We start from the raw sequence: 21043 nt of genomic DNA, 5'->3' as shown, positions 1-21043 counted from the left end.
GGGAAAAGGTAGTCGAATGATGCTTGGATGTTACAAAGTGAATGGACCTTGGTTATTTTAATGATCACAGAAGATCAACACAAGTCAGAATAAAAGCCTGTTCTTCGCTTCAAAGGAAAATGTTCTGCTTACACACTATGGCTAAAAGTTTAGGGTTTCAGAGACGCGCTTTAAGCTTCCATTCTGGCAATCCTAATATGGGTAACTCAGCTACAAGGAGGAATGCCAAGTGTACTGCCCATAGGCCCCTCTAAGCCACTCAACCTGCATTGCCTGTATTTTTTAAATAAGTGATCAAAGAGGCATTAGCAGGAAAGAAACCTGAACATGTGTGTGACACAACTGTCTCTGAGACTTACTCCTATGAACAAAGCTCAGCTTGAATTTCCACATATGGCCTTTGCTGCTTTGCCTACCTGAGAAGTTGCCGAAGACACAGACGGTGAGGGAGATGCAGGTGGCGTGAGTAGGCTACAGGGTAAATTCAAGGTGACATAGTGCTCATGGCTGCAGATAATGCGGAGGAAGTCCAGCCTCAAGGATACAAGGATGCTTGGATTTGGTAAGGAATAAAGCTTTGAAGACACCTGGCAAGAATAACACAAAACTATACAGTTAATAGTAATACAGCACAAGAATGCAGCAAGTGACTTCTGACATATCCTCCATCACCACGTTATACAGCAGGAAAGTCCAGATTAAAGGGTTTCATAATGCTTTAGCTGTCATTAAATAGCAGTAAGACACACACCACTTCTCTGTAGTTTCAATTAAAAAAGTCACATAGGGGAACTCTATATTTAACACTTACCACAGCCAACAATGCTGATAACAATATAATATTTGCATAATAGGCATACTAATTCCAATTACAAATTAAATCCCATCTACTTCACATGCAATATTGAACTCCTACTGATTTCAGTAGGGAGTTGCACAAATAAGATCAAGGAAAACACATCAGCACGCTGGCTAGTCACACACATAGGTGATGGAACTAGGGGTGCTGCCACGCCCCCTGGCTTGAGGTGGTTTCCATTATATACAGGGTTTACAGTTTAGTTCAATAGCTCTCAGCACCCCTACTATGAAAACTGTTCCAGCCCCTCTGGTCACCCAGTAGGCAACAGAGTTCAAATACTATTATCGTTCAGGCCATCTACTATGGAATGTTTCAATCTGTAGTAAAGATGAACCTGAAGCCCAGATCCAAATACCCCCAGACATCATGGATCCTCAGATCCACATTTTGCAGTCAAGCTCCTTTCTAATCTTTTCCTCCATTACTCTGGTGGCAACACACACGGAGAGAGATTCCTCCCTCCCAGTGTAGCTCCATCGACTTAGTGGACTAACTCCTGATTTAGACAGTATGCCTGAGAAGGGAATCAGGCACAGAGATGTAGAAGCATTAAAACACAAGCTGAATGACACATCAAGATAATCTTTTTTTAAAGACATGCTGATAATGGAATGTTGTGTTCCTGCTTCACAGCTGGTCCTAAGGAAGTTACAGTAGTGTGATGTGACATGGTACCCAGCTAATACATAACATTTCTCTGCATTTACCTGTTTGTAGCAGGCCTTAATAAGGCTAAAGACAAACCCTCGATCCATGATAGATAGCAGATCATTGAGGAAAAATCCAAGACTGGTGTTGAGCCTTTCAATCATTTCTGTATCCTGAATGGGAGAACAAAAAGAGAAAATGCAGGGGAAAGAGCGCTGTTATATATGGTAACACAACGGTTTCAAATTAAGGCCCTGATCTATGCACCTGGATGGAACAAGCTGCAGAATTGGCCAGAGTGCAGCTAAGTGCTTGCCATTACCTTCTGAAACCGAGAGACTATATCATTGGCAATTGTGCTGACCAGAGCACATATGTCATCCATAAAACGTTCCGGAAAACGATTCTTCCTTGGAGCATCCAGTTTGTCAGCAAAATACAAATGATGCACCATACTCTTCACCTATAGGAAACATACATTACTAGTAACAATCATTTGTGGAAAGCATTATGCTATTAAGAGTGGTGTCTGTTTTACTAAAAACCTGGATTAATCCCGTAAGCAATGGGTTTCCAATTTGCTCACCATAAGCTCGAAGAAGAACCATGCCTGCTGTAAAGCTGCCTCCCGAACACTTCCACTGCAGACGACCCACTGTAAGGCCAGCTCTTCATGAAAAAGCTAAGCAGATTCAAATCCAGAATTAGTCCTACAACCCACGTTGGCTTGCAACACAATCAACGTGAAAAATGGAAGCACAACGCAGGAAAAATATGGAGAACAATGTGGATAAGCAAAATAATAAATGTTAATGCAACAGCAGTGACAACGTCCCTTAAAGGATCCCCCCAATTAACAATATAGGACGCTGCTATGATGTGTGAGGTGAGAAACATCACGTCATTTTGGTCCAACATTAAAATTTAAGTGTTGACAATTTTCTTCCCTCCCAAAATATTTGTTGCTCAAATTAATTTAAAAATCTACCTTTCTGCCTGGTCAGATTCTTGAAGTAAAAGGGAGTAAAAAGGGGACATATAAAGCAATTTGTACATAAGTGTATATTTATTTTGAGAAAGAACTTTAGCAAAATGGTACACATGGGAAAAATAAACCATATTGCACTAACAGTCACCTTCTTGCTTTAGTTTCAATTCCCAGAAACAACAAATCACAGACTAGTAGAAGTCACTGGTGGTGTTTTTATTATTCAAAAAGTCAACAGATTTTGTGTCTCTGGCATTATTTAGGAGTAGATTCTTACCTCCTTTCAATTGGCGAAAATCCAGAGTAAACCCTGACTTCACTGGTTACACTGGATTTACTCTCATATAAGTGAGATCAGAATCTGGCCCTCTGTGTTAAATATCTAACACATTTTAATTCACTGTATTAGAGCAAGTAATTTACATAATCCAATAGCAGCACTAATATTTTTTAAAACCTAAAGTAATTCCATCTAAGCAACAGGAACATTTGTCAGACAAGCGTCTCCTGCTGTTTTTACTCATCCTCATTCACTGAGTCAGGACATTTTATATTTGCTAGCGGTCTAGTATACAGAAGTGCTCAGCAAAAGCAGTTCCCCACTGACCTCTGAAAATCAGGCCAAAATAAAAGATAGACAATCATGTTTCAGAATGACTCGACCTCCCTGCCCCACGATATCAATTGTCTTCACTGACATCTACCTTTTTAGTTGGTAACCGTCCTGTTAATGTTTGTAAGAAACTTGACGTCTCTGTGTGCGAAGACATACGATTACAACTTCGATCTGTAGCCTATGGAGTGGAGATGAATGAATGATGACAGCACATTAAAGTTTGCTGGGGATGGTTTCTGCAGCTCAAGGACAGTGTACATTTACAAAATACTGTTTAACAGTAGATTTCACGGGTTTTTACACCTTCCCCCCCTCAAACTCTTAGCCATCTGTTTAAACAAACAGAGTGACAACAATAAAAAGCATTGTTGTGGTTTGGTTGGGTTTTTTTTTAAGATTTACATGTTCTTTAAATAAAAGCATGTTTTTATGCACAAAGACATTTAATGCTGCAAAGCATGAAACTTTTCCATACTTATATTCTGTCAGCATGCAGATGTCTAGACTATTATATTTTTATATGTTTTAGTGTCATACCTCTCAATCTACCAGTCCAAATGTGTGAACCCCCCCGAAAATGACCCACCTATTAGTACAGGGAATTAGAAAATTACACAAGATTTTTTTCTTTTAGCATATACAACTTTATCCATAAATTCAATTTCAGGAATCAACATTTCTGATGGAAATAACTTGCCTTAATGCAAGTTAGTTCAGACTAGAGGGAGATAAATTTGAGTTTACAAGGAAGGAAAGTTGAGAGGTATGTTCAAAACCATCATGCAGTGTAAGGCAACAAGCAACCAGGGTTAAATAAGTGACGCCTATCTTATGTAAGCCACTACAAATTTCATACTTTGCAACACAGAACAGATACAGCTGCATCTCATGAATCATTGCTTCCAGCACTTTGTTTTGGTTTAATTATCTCTCATTCAAACATTCACATTAAAAAGGAAGGATCAATTGAATATGAAAGACACTAAATGCTTTATGAAAATGGTAAAATGGTTCACGACGTTAAAACAAAAAGCAAACATGATGCTGCATAAAATTGTGATCGTTTCCATTAAAAATGTGCTTCACCTAAAGTAGAAACTAATGCTAAAAAACAACAACAAAGGAAAGGAGCTGTAGCATCTAAATTTCACAAACCAGTAACTACTGAAACGAAAGGAAGGGGACACTGTTTATGCATTTTTGGGTTTTCATGCAGTGGAGGGTGGGGGAGGGAAGAGGAGAAGTGCTAATTTGAAAATAAAAAATAAAAATCATTAACTTTTCAAAGATTGAAAAAAGCAAGCCACCAAAACTATAGTATACACTTAAAAGGAGATGTTCTTTAGGGAAAGATAAGCCAATAAAAAACAAAAACAAAAAAAACCAAAACTCTAATGTAGACACCACCTGTGTTGATTCTGCACTTGGACTGGGGTTGGATCCCCATGGGGCAGCTTTGGGACCACCAGTGTTTACCCAGGAATTGGAGCGGTCTAAACCCTGGGCATATAATAGAAAGCAGTTGGGAAAGGAAAGACATATTACATGTTGCATGCCACACAGTAGTCTAATTTAGAGACATGCAGTCCTTAAAAGAAATCAAAATGTGTTTAACACACATCACCAATTAGTACTGTTAAAGCAACCTGAATTCTCAGGCATGTGTTGAGAAATTTTAGTCCCGAAGGCTATTTTATTATTTTTCAATCACACAAACACAACATTAACTTTGATGAGAGCAACTGTTCAGGCTGCAGCCATTCAGACTACACCTGATGTATTTGTACTCTCAATGCACCAGTACCATTATGAGACCAAATTCTGCTCTAACTTACATCTTGAGTAAATCCAGTGACTTCACTGGAATTACTCCAGATTTACACTGATGTAGCAGAACAAAATATGGCTCATAGATGACAAGAACCACAAAAGGTGGTCTGTGGGGTTTCTACATTTCTTGAGCCAGGCTCCTTGTCATACAGTGTTCATAAACCCCACAAGTCCTGTTGAGAAATGTATGAGCTCTGAAAAGACATCAAAAGAGCTCTCAGACATTTGCATGTTCACAGCAAAGAACGCTAATATTCTGAAAAAAATAGTGCTAGGCACTAGATTTCAACAAGAACCAAATGGAGAAAAAGGTGTTATTTCTAGACCCAAAGCTATATTTGAGATATGATATTTTGAAAAAAAAAATTAGGCTTTTCATAACACGACAATTTTTTTTCATATTTTCATATGTTGGAGGAAAAAAACCCCTGTATAATTAATATGGAATTTCTTCCCCAAATCCTCCTCCACCAAGAGAGCATGTATACAACATTTCAGGTGGAAAAGAATTATGTTCCTGTTCACCCATCCCACGAAAGTTAAAGAAAAGGTAGGAGCAGACAAAACTGAGCTCATTCCAGAAACCGTTTTACATCACCAGTTTGATCGACGGGAGCCTATTAACACCAAGGGGCTTTGGATCAGATCTTATGGGACAATTACCACATACACCTCTTTATAACATTCTCAAATGAGCTTCAGTCGTCACCTGGGAGAGAGGACTTTTTAATCTCCATGCCAAGTTTGCTTAGATGCCCAGAAAAGATGCAGTTTAGATGCCAGCTATGGTGGTGGTTTTTTAAATAAAGACTTTTGTCAACTACAAACTGGATCCAGACCACCAATTCATTTCTCACAACCCATTAAAAACTCACATCAAACTTGAGTTCAGATTTAAACCAGTATCCTTGAGGTTATGCCATTGAGCCATCTAGTATGAGAGACCACAGCATTGTTGTAATTTTGCTCAAATAGACTCAGTAACAAGCAGACAACACAAACTGAAAAATGTTGTTTTGTTCTGAATTATTATTCAGCAGAAACAAAGAAAAGCCCTGATCATGCAAAGGCACAAGCTTAATTTTACACTCTTTGAGTAGAAGTCAATGGGACTACTTGGCAGTGAGTCAAGCTAAACACATGTTCTGACCTGCAAACACCTAAGCACACGTGTAACTTTGCTCACATGCACAGTCCTAATGACTGCAATGTAGATCAAGTGACAGATGGACTTACGTGTTTACAGGAGTGGGAGCCAATTTTGTTTTAGATTGGAAAATGTAGAAGTCTCTCCCCCGTCATAATGTACAGAATTCAGAGTTTCCTCTCCTTTCAAGGAGGAGTAAATATGAAGTACATACAACTTGCTAAATTCCAGGCAATGGCTGAGGTCCCAGTCCTGTAAGAGGATCTGTGTGGGTGCATCCGCTTGCTTGTGCAGATCCACTAGCAGGATTATATTCAAGCATTATATTCATAGCAGTCAAAAACTGGATATGTTCTGGTTTTTTCCCCAGCATACTTCCAACAATTTAGGAAATCGACATAATTTTATTACAAGTGCAAAATAGTATAAAGGCTATTTTTGGCAGATGCCAAAATTGCTTCAAAAATAGTAAGAATCCCAAAATAGTGAAAGACACAAAGATTAGTATCAGATCCAAAACCTCCTGCATTATGTTGATACAAAGTAATCCTTAAACTCTGTAAGAGAGATAACTTAAAGATTTTTATAATAAAATCAGAAATACGAGTCAGTGATGGCTTAAATGGAATCTACCAGATAACCCACACAACAAATAACAAATATAAGGGTTTATTCCAAACAATTAAATGAAACAAACAAAATGATGGATGCTTTATAAAAATAAAACGCCTCTCATGATTGGTCCTATTTTCAAGTGAAGGCGCTTTAGTAGGGTGGTCACATGCTTAAATCATTATTTGGGACTGTACAAATGGTATTTTTGCACCTATGTGCCACTTTCAGCATTTTATGAAGACATCTATATTTTGACTACTGGATTTGATAGATTTAAATGCAATTATTTCTCTTAGATTCTGTATCCAGCCTAGTATTTGCTGACCAAGCTACTGGCAAGAAATATTTCCATTAACAGTAGTCTACATATTAGCTTTTTAAGCACAGAGTATGTATCTGGAAGAAAATCTCTTTCCATTTTCTATTGCCACATTATGCACTCAGTCAGCACATGGAAAGCATCTAATATCCTGTGTAAATTCCACATGCACATTGCTCCCCGGGGCGTTTCACAAAAGGTCAAGGTTGTTTAATTAGTGAGACATCTAAGTGGATCTTTAAACTTCTTAAAATCTTCTAGTCCTTGCTTTATTTATTTATTTTAAATAATGATTCACTAAACAGAACTTATCTTGTCTTCTGTCTGGTGAGAAAATTACATTTTTAGTTATTTAAAAATTAGTGACATCTCTGTCTCAGACCAAGACTCCCCTGCCTTTCTTTGAATACAGGATTAACAAATGTCAAACTGACCCAGGTGGGTGACTTTACTAACGAACCTGATTAGTTGATTTTTCAAGGACTGGGTGTAAAAGTTCTTTCAAAATAATCCATGCTGGAAGAATGAAGGCTGGTGGTGCTGGTGGGGAGGGGCTGTGACACTTTATACCACAGTGGGCCAGAGAATATATATACACAATAAAAAAAAGAGTCCCGTCCTCTCAGCCACCAGGGCTGGCTTTAGGCTGATTTGCCCGATTCCCTGGAATCGGGCCCTGTACTGGTGCCTTTTTAATTTTTACTCACCCAGTGGCGCTCCGGGACTTCGATGGCATTTCGGCAGCGGGCCCTTCACTCACTCCGGGTCTTCGGCGGTGGGTCCTTGAGTGCCGCCGAAGACCTGCAGCAAGTGAAGGACCCGCTGCTGAAGTGACGTCAAAGACCCAGAGCGCTGCCGGGTGAGTACGAATCAGGCCCTGCACTTGCTAAAGCCGGCCCTGTCAGCCACCATGTCTTTACAGGGAACACTTGTCAGGAGACAGGGTAACATCTGATTGGTATTTGTTTCTGTCTCCTCTTAGGGGTCTTTAGTAAGTCAAACAGAAACAGTGGCACGTGTTCTGGGAGCAAGATGCCAGTTACTTTCCCAGCATAGGGAAGGGGTCATCAATAAGGATGAATGAATATAGATTTCTTTTTGACAGGACAAACACGTTAAAGTTCCTTCTTCATTTGTTTTAAGATTGAAGAGAAATGTGGAGTTTCCTAGGAGCTTTAGTTGCGCAATCGTACCTTACTTCCAATGATTGACCGTACTTCATCATCTGGTGAGGTTGGAGTCCCAGATATATCCGGATTGCTGTTACTAAGACTCCTTGAGCGATTCAAATTAAGGCTTGCTGGTCGGACAGCTGATCGAGCCATAGTAGCATAATGCACGGATCCCCCCAAACCACTGGGACCTACAATTTCACACAAGAGAACATCTTGTAATGTTATAAATCATGGCCACAGAGTGGCTGCTTTGCACCAGTCTGCTGCTGCAAAGCGTCTGCATACCTGGTGGATCCGGGCAGCAGGGGACTCCTCCAATGGCATAGGGTAGCTGTAGCAGCTCCTGTGCCATACCCACACCTGGCTCTCCAGTATAGGGGATGTGGCTGGGAAAAAGGGGGCATGGTCAGAACGCCATTCTGTCCACTGATCCCTGACTATTGGAATGGCTCCTGGGGACTGCTGGCAACTGGTGTAAGATAAAGCAGCCTCCAAGCTGCTCTGTCTTGTGCTTGGAATCACGCTGATATTTGCAGCCCCTAGCCTGGGGCGCGGTCACAAACATAGCTTAATGTCACATTAATTCCACTCCAGATTTCTGTCAAGCCCAGTCTGTCCAATCTGGAGAATATGAGTTTATGTGTACATTCACAAAAGAATACATTTACTCCCAAAAAACAAGTCTTCTGCTACGTATGCTTTGCAGTTATACAACACTGCCCATCTGACACTCTTGACACACCTTACAAACATTAACTGATTAAGTCTTCGAAGTAGGCAAGCACTATTAAACCCATTGTACAGATGGGTTCACTGACTCATACAGCAAGCTAACGACCGAGATGTAACCCAGCAGGGATGGTTGCTAGCACCTGTTCTAAACAAGGAACAATATTCTCTCTCACATTCAGCTATGTATAACAAAGCTCTTTCACAAAACGCAATTCCAATTTCTCAATAAAATGTGTTTTAAAAACAAGAAGTAAAGATACCTGGTGAAGGTGAATTGGGATAGGTATTTGGTAGACGAAAAACATAATAAATATAGGAAGTGAGAAGGTTGTTTCTGCCATGCTGGTCCTGGTTTCCTTCTAAGTTTTTGTGGAGTCTGTTTATGATTGATGCCATCGCTTCAAAAGATGCTTGACCCAGGTTAACTGAAAGAAGTAAGGTGAGAAGTTTGGTTATAAGAGTTCAGCAGTACCTGTGATCACACTACAAATACTCATTCCATTCATCACTTAAAAGATAAACAGCAGAGCAGGTCATAAAACAGAAAAAGTTTCTTATGAAGTATTTTACTTGAAATTTGGACCAGCTCTAACAAACAGTTTAAGGAGCAGATACGAGCTGTTGTGATAAGCCTCCATTTGGTTTAATATAAAATGTAATGGTGTTAGGGCTCAGACCTAGAACACTGGAATCAACTGAAGTTTTGCCACTGATTGCAATGGGAGAAAACTCAGGCCGCGAGTTAATGAAGAGATAAAATCCTTGGGATGCTCACGGCATTCTTCTCCATTAACAGTTTTGCTGCAGTCAAGCTGCAACTGAAGTATGAAATGTAGCAACAAGAACTGCCAAGTTCTGTATCTGAACCGGTTATGTTCTAAAAATGAGTACAGAGAAAGCCTAATGTGGCTAAAAGCTAGTAAGATATGGGTAGACCCATGTTTGCAGCTGAAACCAGTTTATGACCATAGGCAGCCTCTAGTTTCATGAGCCCAAAACAAAAAACGCTTGTGCAACAAAAGAGCTTTTTTCAAAAATAGAGCCACTCTTCATGTTTCAAAAACACACCCTTTCCCAAATAAAAAAGAAAATCATTAGTGATGTTCAAAGACATTTAGGGGATTTTGACATATCTTCCATTATGTCTAAATTCATTAGATTGCTTTGAAAACCTCAATCTATAGTTTTAAACAATGAGGGCTTGAATATCATTTTCATCTAAGATTTCTTTATACTAGAGTGGTCTAATAAGGATTAGTGCAAATGAGAATCAGGTCCTAAGATTTAAAATGGTTACTATTTGGGATGATACGTTTTAATAAGAATGGGCCAAATTCTGCTCTCACTTACACTGATATAAATCCAAAATAACTTCAATGAAGACAGTGTTGGATCTCTAAAAGCAGAATAGGACCCAATGCCTGTACTATATAAGCTGACATTCACACTTGAAATCCTTCCTCCTTTCAGAAGACAAGCTGAATCTCAGAACTGGCACACAAAATATATCACTGCGCAAATGGTGCAGAGGTCGCTCTAGTTAATTTTCAAGTCTATTTCACCTACATCATCAACCTCATCCAAAGTGTATTAATCCTATTCCTGTCTATTCAAGATCATACCTACATACAGCATGGGTAAGTATCTACATGACCTCAGAGCACAAGTCTCATTCACTTTCAAAGGCAGCCACTGGTAAATTCCAACTGTATATATTTACTGTGGGTGCTCCAGGAGTGAAAAGTAACTTGCTTATCAGAAGCACACCATACCTGAACAAACTTGCTCACTTAGGCCATGTCTACATCTAAAATTTTGCAGCGCTGGTTGTTACAGCTGTATTAGTACAGCTGTATAGGGCCAGCGCTGCAGAGTGGCCACACTTACAGCAACCAGCGCTGCAAGTGGTGTTAGATGTGGCCACACTGCAGCGCTGTTGGGCGGCTTCAAGGGGGGTTCGGGGAACGCGAGAGCAAACCGGGAAAGGAGACCAGCTTCGCCGCGGTTTGCTCTCGCGTTCCCCGAACCACCCTGCAAACCGCAGGGAAGGAGACCTGCTTGCTCGGGGGTTCGGGGAACGCAAGAGCAAACCGGGAAAGGAGACCAGCTTCGCCGCGGTTTGCTCTCGCGTTCCCCGAACCACCCTGCAAACCGCAGGGAAGGAGACCTGCTTGCTCGGGGGTTCGGGGAACGTGAGAGCAAACCGGGAAAGGAGACCAGCTTCGCCGCGGTTTGCTCTCGCGTTCCCCGAACCACCCTGCAAACCGCAGGGAAGGAGACCTGCTTGCTCGGGGGTTCGGGGAACGCGAGAGCAAACCGGGAAAGGAGACCAGCTTCGCCGCGGTTTGCTCTCGCGTCCCCGAACCACCCTGCAAACCGCAGGGAAGGAGACCTGCTTGCTCGGGGGTTCGGGGAACGAGAGAGCAAACCGGGAAAGGAGACCAGCTTGATTACCAGAGGCTTCCTCAGGTATGCTGGGATACCTGCTTATTCCACGGAGGTCAAGAAAAGCGCTGGTAAGTGTCTATACTTGATTACCAGCGCTGGATCACCAGCGCTGGATCCTCTACACCCGAGACAAAACGGGAGTACGGCCAGCGCTGCAAACAGGGAGTTGCAGCGCTGGTGGTGCCCTGCAGATGTGTACACCTCCTAAGTTGCAGCGCTGTAACTCCCTCACCAGTGCTGCAACTTTCTGATGTAGACAAGCCCTTAGTCTGTCTAATCAAACAATCCCCTGGCACACTGAGGACAGTAAGTACAGCAGTAACTTCTTCACCTGTGTTTGAACTGTAGGACTTTAAATACTGACAGATTCCACTAAGTGCTCAATTATACCATTAAAGCCCAGCCCATAACAGAGAGCTGTGTGGAGCTGCATTGCTTGTGGTGGAGGCAAAGGGTGGAATTACTGCTAGCAGAATCAGCTCCATAATGACTAGATTATGAGGAGGGGATTGGACTAGATGACCTCCTGAGGTCCCTTCCAACCCTGATAATCTATGATTCTAACTAGATGAGTTCATGGAGGATAGATCCATCAACGGCTATTAGCCAAGCTGGGCAGGGATCGTGTCCCTAGCCTCTGTTTGCCAGAAGCTGGGAATGGGCGACAGGGGATGGATCACTTGGTGATTACCTGTTCTGTTCATTCCCTCTGGGGCACCTGGTATTGGCCACTGTCGGAAAACAGGATACTGGCTAGATGGGCCTTTGGTCTGACCCAGTATGGCCGTTCTTATGTCCTTATGAACAAACAGCATCTAAATCTAATCTTAGCTAGGCCAAGACTTTTCAAGGTGACTAGGGATGTTGGGGGTTTCAAACTCTAGGTGCTCAGCCTGGTGACACCTTAATAGGTCCTGGTTTTCAGAAAGTGCTGAGCACCCATCCTCTGAAAATCAGGTCTCTTTAAGCATCTTAAATTGAGCATCATAACTCATAATAAGGGTGACCAGATAGCAAGCTGCAAAATCAAAACACTTCTTTTTCAGGGGGTGGGGAAGGAGGATAGAGTTGCATATATAAGACAAACCCCCTAACATCAGGATGTCAGGTCATCCTACTCATAAGTCACTTTGGAAAAATCTTGGCGCTAGATATTTCTAGTATGTATCACTATGGACCCAGATGCCAGCATGTTTTATTTTGAGGATACATTGTATATTTGCATTCCTAAAATGTTGGAATGAATATGGGACTGTTTTAATTTCTACATAAATATAATCAAGTTGAAAGCATCAGCTTGCCAACTGTGTTTGTATAAAACTTCAAGAAAATACCTATTTGGCCTGCAATGACAGGAGGTCTCACTACCAGAAGAATCAGCTTGTCAAGCAGGAGATGAAGAAATCGCACTACTGGCTCCAGCTGAGATGAATTTAAAGCTGAAATGCTGCTCTTCAATTCATTTTCCAAATTGTTCTCCATAAGTCTCATGTCTCCTATTCGCACAGGGAACATGTGCTCATCCAGAGCATGAACAAGTGCAAAGAATTTGTCAAGGTAAGGGTCCTACATACAAATAAAATATTTATAAATGTGTTACTTTCAAAGTCTTAATGGATCTATCTTAAGCAACCCATTCATTTGAGAATTTATCAACAAAACAAAAAGCACATGCAAACCCGCACCTCCAACCACATCACAAATAAAACAACACAATATGTAAAAACATCCAAAAAGAAACCTGGGACTTCAAAATAAAATATGTGAAGTATTTACTAGTCAAAAGGAGTGCAATTTCATATTGTAGTTCAAGTACAACTGGAAGAGGACACATTTAGGAAAGGAAAAGAAAGATAAGCAAAAAAAAATGAAAGTCTGAGATCTGAGTAGTACACGGTATCTAAAATTACAAGGATATAGGCCACAGGCCAAGGAGCTGAAAGTGTTGCAGTCCATTCTGTCCTTAGGTATGCACACAGAACTCCCACTGATCTCAATGGCAGTTATCAGGATGCACTGTCAACAGAACTGGGGCAAGCAACAGTTCTGCTTTCAGTCCTCTCAGAACTTTACATCCCTTGTTACTTTAAGCTTTCATTGAAATTGACGTGAGTTTATTACACATTTATTACAAGTCAGAGATTCAATGTTGCCATTGTCAAATGACTATCAAGCTACATGTGTGACTAAGTCCACTATTAATAGTTACCTGTGTGTGGATGGATGATACAGCAACAACTTCTACATTGAAAACTCCTTTGTGATTATCTACCCACTTCATTCCAGGAAGGGGCACCTATAGGAAGTTAATAAAATCATTAACTCATGTAAGACACCTCAGGCATTACCTGCAGGAAAAGAGAAAGCACCTCCTTTGTAGAGCTAAAGTTCTTCTAATTAAAATACTAACTCAATTTTACTCTCAGATGACACACACAGCACTTTTTAGAGTTAACAGCTTTCAAGAAATATCCTAAGAATTTCAAATTTTTCTATAGCTTTTTCCTTATATTTTCTGCTGAGGGATTTCAGCATGAGCAATAACTGACCTCTGGAGAAAGCACTGAATAAGCCTGTGGTGGTTTTTCCAATGAAACAGGTAGGCAGAACTGACCAGTTTTCAAACGTCCATTCTGAAGCATTGGTATCCACTTTAAGAGGAGGGAAAAAAAACAACACAGTATATTGAGTCCTACAGGGCTGAATTTCACAGAAAACATTTTCTGGATGGAAACATGGCTAATGTGTGATTAGTGGCCATTCTAGACTTTTACAAGTTGAAGCACTATTCAAATTATGTCATATAATGATGTGACAATGCTGAGTAAAATAAAAACAAATACATATACATAATCAATATATCCTGCTTTAGATCAAAATTTGATTTTGTTGAAAGCAAGACAGAGAGAAAGATACTTACAGTGTATCCAACTGGCGTCTCAAGAGGAGTGTTTTGTTTTTGTTGGCAACTGACATGATAGAAAGTAAAAAGCAGGTGGTGATGATCAGTTAAAGTGGCAGGGAGTTTAATTTTGATTTCTTCATGAAAATCAGGCGACCTGTTTAGAAACAAAATCATCAACTCAGTTACCAATTCAAATTCTGTAATTAGGATTATTACTGGCATTCAGATAAACCACGCTTAGTTGCTTAACCTTTATTTTTTCCAAAATCCTTTTTAGATTGGCTTAGATCGAACCCTTTGTGCAAAGAAGGAAATAAATGGAGTACCTCAGAGGATTAAAAGTTTTACTTTCTGATCAGTGTTTGGAAAAATATATTGGCTCAGACAATATTTGTACTGGTCTGCCAAAAGTTGTCAGAATACACTGGGCCTTAAACATGGGTGTCATCTTTTTGAACAATTAGAAAAAGTATTTTTGCTATTTCATTGAAAAGTACATAAAAACTGATTAGCTTCCAGATTTTATGTTTTAATTTAACATTTTACCACGCTGCATTTCTTCTCCCATTGAAGTCTGAATGAATGCTAGATTCCCATGCTGCTGCTGCTATCCGCAGTTCCTGTTTCCAAGTTCAAGTTCAAGAGGCGCTCTTGACTCTAGTGAGCCAATTACTCACACCATTAAAGTTCACTCTGTGCTTAAGGGATTTGCTGGATTGGAGCTTAATGTTTTATGCCATTTGAAAGCTGAGTTTTCCAGGTTTCTGATTCTGGCTGGGATTTTTAAGGGGATGTCTTTCCTGGAGAGTTAACTTGGGATCTTTCTCAGGTATTGCTGCTAACCATTCCCCATTCCCATTTACACACAGGACCCCTCACCTGAACTGGATGGTGCTTTAGCATGGGCTAGTTGGCCAGGCTGGAGCCACAGGTGAAAGCCTGAGTGCTGCTTTCACTCAGGTTAGTAACCCACTCATGCTGCAGTACAGATGCAAGCTAAATAACAAGTGCTGATAGTCTTCCAGTGCCTTCCCACAATTCCCCCATGTGCCCAGAGGACAGACGAGTTCTCCACAATTCACTGGGAAAGCATCATAGAGCAGCTCAGCTTATGGCACTACAAAAAACCATGGGATGTGCCCTCAGGAATCTTAGCAATACACATGGGGGAGTGCAGCACCATTGAGAACACAATAATTTGAGTCTGGCTTTGCAGTGTGGCTGCTTACACTCAGGAATAGGCTAACCTGGGTGCCGATCACCAGAGTTAATACTGCAGTGAATCCAGACCCTAAGAGTGTGAGGTGCTCATCTCATGCAGTGGTTTTCAACCTGGGATCCACAGACCTCTGAGGGTCTGTAGACTATGTTTAAAATTTCCAAAGGGGTCAGCACCTCCACTTGAAAATTTTTAGGAGTCCACAAATGAAAAAACATTAAAAACCACTGTCCTAGTGAATTTCACTGGAATTTGGGCATCGTAGGTTCCTTTGAAAATATTAGATTTTAACAGCATTTGTTATAGCTCTAACCATTCTAGAGACTGTGGCTTTGGAAAGAAGGTCAGAATTCAAATGGGGAAGAGGTACAAGGGTAATCAGAATGATCTGATTTTTAAGATGTCCTATGTGTTGTGAATTATAAGAAATGGAAATGAAGTCTACACATTTCAGGAAGGCCACAACTCTGGGCTGTACAAGTATTTATAGCAGACATTGTTAGCCCCTGTTGTATGAGAGATATTCAACAGTGCCTGTTGGAAAAGCTTCATAAATATATTCCCAATTTTTGATTGACTAATATTAAACATTAAAATGCTCACAGGTTCTTTGGACCGACAGCACTATTTTAACAATGGTCCAGAATTTAAACGACACGTTCCTGGACCTCATGCCACCTCAAGCTGGAAGCAGATCTATAATTTATCAGCGTTTTTGCTCATTTTCATAAATATCTTTGTGTTCAACAAAGGCATTTTTTCTGTCTACTAATAAAAATAATTAAAAGTATGCTTTATTCTAAAAAGAAAATGAATAAATGAATTTGCTTTTTGGAAATATAAAGGACAACTGGAGTACATAGACTTCTCCTGTCATCCATCTGCACTTTCTGACAAACAGAGGCTAGGGACATCATTCCTTATCCATCCTGGCTAATAGCCATTAATGGACTTAACCTCCATGAATTTATCTAGTTTTCTTTTAAACCCTGTTACAGTCCTAGCCTTCACAGGTTGACCTGTTATTTAATTGTTTTTGAGTAAACACTAATAATTATAGATTAGGTCAATTTTCAAATGAGATGTTCATTCTATTTTCAGCAAAAAGCAAGCACATAGATCTAGCATGAAACCCTTGTAAATTATCCACTGACTTCAATGAGGTCAGGATTTCATGCTTGATTTTTGTATCAAACTACCAATTGTCTGCTTATTTAAAGTTAGAACCATATGGAATACAATTTTCACTAACTTCATATATTGCAATCAGAGTCCAATCCCAGTCCCACTGAAGTAAGAGCATTGTCCTTCAGTGCATTTCTGTAAATGCAAAAAGTTGTGAACAAATGCAGAACTGGGGCCAACTTGTGCAATCCTTACTCGGGTGAGTACTCCTTGCCTCCAGTAGGGCCACTGGCTTTAATGGGACTATTTTTACGAGTAAGGACGATTAGTTTGAGTAAGAGTGTCTGAGTCAGAATTTTGGGCTCAAAACTGGAAGCTAACAAGTACTCTGAGCATGTGCTTAACTTCAGCACATGAATAGTCCCCATTGACTGATAAGCACAAGCATAAAGTTAGGCATAAGTGTTTCGCTGGATCAGGCTGATGTGCTCAGTGTCTTGTGAGAAGGAATCTTTTAGGATTCGATTCACCTCTCACATCGGTTTTACACAGAATACTCCTGATTTATACCCCTATGAGAGCAGACTCTGGCCCTCAGTCTCTGTAAAAGTACAACTGGAGTGTTAGGTGCTGTCTTTATTTTTTTATATATGATAAGCGCTGAGCGTATTATCAGTATTAAATAAACAGTAATGAGTCAGATTCACATTATATTGCTCCACTTTCACACCAGTAAAACTCCTCTGACTTGAGTGGAGTAGCATCATGGTGAACTAAGTCCAATCGTCTTTTAAAAGCAGCTTTTGTATTTTACCTGTTATGATATACTACCGCTGTGTATGCTTCTTTTGAAAATTCAGAACAGCTAGATTTACCAAAGATAACCTGCAGAAACACAACATAAGAAGCGTTAGAATCTGTGCCAGAGTTCTACACTGTTTGAGGCTTAGGGCCAGATCCTCAGCTGCTGTAAACTAAAGTCAGTGGAGCGGTGCCGATTTACACCAGCTGAGGATTTGGCTCTTCATTGCTATACAACATCTTTCTTGATCATTTGAAAAATTATTTCATAAACCCAGTTACAAAAATTGGGTGGAGTGGGGCCAGCTGAAGACTTGGCCGACGAGGCCATGTGGTACAGCTAGCCCTCATTCTTAGTTGGGCAACACCAGGAGGAAGGAAGCAAGGAGAACAGAGAGAACAAAAGAGTGGGAGTGTGAATGTGGGAAAGGGAGAAGGAACCCACAGAGAGATCCTCAGCAGCAGCGAGCTCTATTGGCTGAGAATCCGGCCCTGAATAAGAGTAGAACATAAGATTTTTTTTTTTTTTTTTTTTTTTTTTTTGCCACTGAAGCAAAAATATTACATTACCAGCCTCAAGGGTGGTCACTACAGACTTCCTGAGCCTGGCTCTGGAACATCAGTTGCAACTCAGCTGCTTGACAAACTGCATTTAAATGCGTGTTGTGTTCTGAAATGCTCTTATTTTAATTCCAACAGAAACAGTCATCCTGAAAGATCTTTTCAGAGCATTGTTAGTTACTGCACCACCGTTCTGGCTGCAGTTTAGATGGTAACACTTTATATTGGCAGCATCCAGCAGTTACAGGAACTGAAAGCAAAGCATATTCCTTACTGGCATGGCATTGCTTGGATCCTCTCCATACATAAACTGGACTTTCACAGTGATATTCCTGGCAGAGCCCTGCCGGTTGGCAAAGTTAAGGCTCTGTGGGTAGACATACAGAAGATTTCTGCAAAAAACAGGAGCATTAGCATTTACCTCAACATGAAAACTCTGGGTTGCACACACACTATTGACACTATAAATCTACAAAAACCAGTAGAAATTCAATGTAACATATGAAGGTCTTGGTATTTTTTCCTTACACCCGTGCCCCCACCCCCAATGGTGATTTGGTTATAACTCATGCTCCAAACATCAAACCTCAATTCTCCCAGCTGTGACAGGCTCCAGCACAGTAATTTTATGTCACTGCCATTGTAAAGCTTTCTTGCTATTTTAAAAAGAGTTCTGTTCAATGATTTACTACACCAACAATTCCATTGGAAAGCGAGAGCATCAATAAGGAAGCATGTGCAAAGTTTCAAACTGTCCCAACACACCCACCCACCCATCTCCCATGAAGCACCTGCCTTGCTGACACTTGTGAGAGGATGAAGGAGAAGACATCAGGATAGTGTCAAAATGCAGTTCTCCTCTGAAAAGTGACTATACAAAAATGGCACCTACTTACTCAGCAGATCTGCACCTTCTGTCTATCAGTTGTACCTGCTCACTCTGGTGATTGAAATAAGATTTTACTATTTTTTACTCCTCTTAGGACTGCAACACCCATACAAGTGAGCTGGATTTTATTCTGACTCATGCATCACCAACAGAATTGTGAACCACAGGCTCCATTCTCTCTTATATAGCAATTCTCCCTGCAGGGGAGAGAGGGACCTCCAGGTGACTGATTCCTCATCGTCCTGCTGCTTGTGCAGTACCTACACCAGTGCAAAGCAAGTGTAAGACAGATGTAGTGCATTACTATGTTGATTTGGTGGTAGGTTTTCCACTCTCTTTGCATAGGTATAAATGACTACACAAGGTGTAGGGCAAAGAAGAATTAGGTCCCAGGAGTTTCTCTCCGTGTTTCCTACTCACACTTGTATTGTAGGGGAATGGTTTGCCCCAGCCCAGTGATCCAGAGGAAGCTGGAACATCCAGCCCCTTCACGGATCCACAAGCAGCAAGACCACACTGGCCCCTGAAAAGCACAGATCAGAGCAGACCAAGCACTTTAAAGTCACTATTCTCAGTCACACTATGGCTCCTTTACAACACTCTCGCACCACAGCGTCCTTACATTGGACATGTATATAATTTACACCCATCTAAGGGTCTTGTACATTGACAAAAGACAATTAGGGCTTGTTTACATGAACAAGTCCTCTTTGAAGTGGAACTAGCTCAAAGCCTTCTAATGGACAGGTAACAAAAAGATGGTCCTTGCCCCAAAGAGCTCCCAGTCTATGTTACTAAGTCGAGAGACAACAGGTGGACACAAGAAACAGACGTGGGGAGCACAAAGGAACAGTAAGATAATTCATCAATGTAATAAGCAGCAGCCCCAGAGCATTAGAAGTATCTTGCTCTCTTTATGTGTCCAGAGCTCCCAGTAATTTCAGTAAGAATTCCATGCATGTATAGCAGGAATAATACTGGGGTTGAGATCTTCTGCAGGACTCTGAGAAGAGAAAGCTGCTTTTAGGGGGGGTACCCACTGAAAATCAGCTCCTGTACAAAGCAGCTCAACTCTACAGCACCAGAATGCAATATGGGGCTGCATGGTGAACTCGGATTACTTTCCCCCGCCAGGCTGTGGAATGTGCCTACTTCTCACACAGCAAATTTCCTCTCTTCAAACGAAGTCCTTCATGCTGAATGAAGCTTTTGAATTTCATCCCCATTGTTCACCATGCCTAATCAACGTTCTCTTGTTCTTTCAGAGGATAGCTCATGCTTTTTTTGTGGCTCCACTAAATGTCCTCGTTCAGGCATGAATACATTTGCTCCTCGATGTTCTTTTTAAAAATAGAAATTAAAATTTGCTTTAAAATGCACTTTGCTCACAAAACTTTCATTAAGAATTATTAGTATTGAGACAGGGATTTAACATATTTGGGAAGCCATACCACAAGATTCCTGTATTAAAGGCAGAGTTAGGGCTGAGTTATGTAGAATAGTAGAGATAGGCCCAAGCCAAAACCCTAGGTCCAAACATCCGTTCTTCTCTGAGGGGCTGGGAAGTGTTGGGGTAGAAGCTATCACAACTGCTCTGTTCCACCCAAGGAATCCCTAAGCAGGGAGGGAATCCACAAGATGACTTTAGAGTGGCTGTCACACTGCAGCTAAGATCTGGCTCATCAGCTTTGGATAAATTCACAACCAAAAACATGGGTGGGAGACTATTAGTTGCTTTCTCCCCCACTTCCTTTTGATCATCTCTCATTTAAATAAAGGCTGTTAGGACAATCATCATGTATAGTGAGGGGAAATTTTCAAAGGCGGTAAGTTGTATAATTTCCATTAATAGTCTATGGGCGCTAGGTGCCTAACTCCTGTTTGTGACTTTGAAAAATTGCCCCCGATGATTAGATGATACAGCCAGTGGTGTCATAAGTGTGCTTTGTCTGGAACTTAGATACAGTCATCACACGATAAAAAATACCAGCTATTCAATCAGAATATGATCCTGAATCAGCATGTCCTGGTTCTCAGCTCACTCACATGGCCCTGGCATCAGTGATGTTACTCCAGTGTAAAACTGGTGCAAGTGGAACCACTTCACTTATACAGATCTTGTACAGTAAGAGCCAGATCCCAGTTTCTTCTTCATTTACCCTT

The 21043-nt window shown here is 40.8% G+C and overlaps 1 protein-coding gene across 18 annotated transcripts in view; it reads right to left on the bottom strand.

Moving 5' to 3' along the window:
- The window catches only part of DOCK7 (dedicator of cytokinesis 7), a 172798-nt gene that overhangs the window by 51039 nt on the left and 100716 nt on the right, over positions 1-21043 (bottom strand). For 10 of the 18 annotated variants that reach the window (XM_050961938.1, XM_050961940.1, XM_050961941.1 and 7 more), the window contains 14 exons: positions 18266-18383; positions 17444-17514; positions 14301-14439; positions 13930-14031; positions 13590-13676; positions 12715-12946; positions 9193-9357; positions 8219-8388; positions 4522-4614; positions 3203-3292; positions 2097-2192; positions 1833-1973; positions 1570-1683; positions 417-587 (listed from right to left, as the gene is read on the bottom strand). In XM_050961938.1, the coding sequence (XP_050817895.1) occupies positions 417-587; positions 1570-1683; positions 1833-1973; positions 2097-2192; positions 3203-3292; positions 4522-4614; positions 8219-8388; positions 9193-9357; positions 12715-12946; positions 13590-13676; positions 13930-14031; positions 14301-14439; positions 17444-17514; positions 18266-18383 (1789 nt within the window). The remainder of the gene's footprint in view (positions 1-416; positions 588-1569; positions 1684-1832; positions 1974-2096; positions 2193-3202; positions 3293-4521; positions 4615-8218; positions 8389-9192; positions 9358-12714; positions 12947-13589; positions 13677-13929; positions 14032-14300; positions 14440-17443; positions 17515-18265; positions 18384-21043) is intronic. The other 8 variants (XM_050961949.1, XM_050961950.1, XM_050961951.1 and 5 more) reach the window with 2 other exon arrangements.

This window comes from Gopherus flavomarginatus, chromosome 7 (assembly GCF_025201925.1).
Source record: "Gopherus flavomarginatus isolate rGopFla2 chromosome 7, rGopFla2.mat.asm, whole genome shotgun sequence".
Taxonomy (NCBI): Eukaryota; Metazoa; Chordata; order Testudines; family Testudinidae; genus Gopherus; species Gopherus flavomarginatus.
The sequence above is the reverse complement of the archived record's forward strand: the minus strand, read 5'-3'. Positions and strand labels throughout refer to the sequence as shown.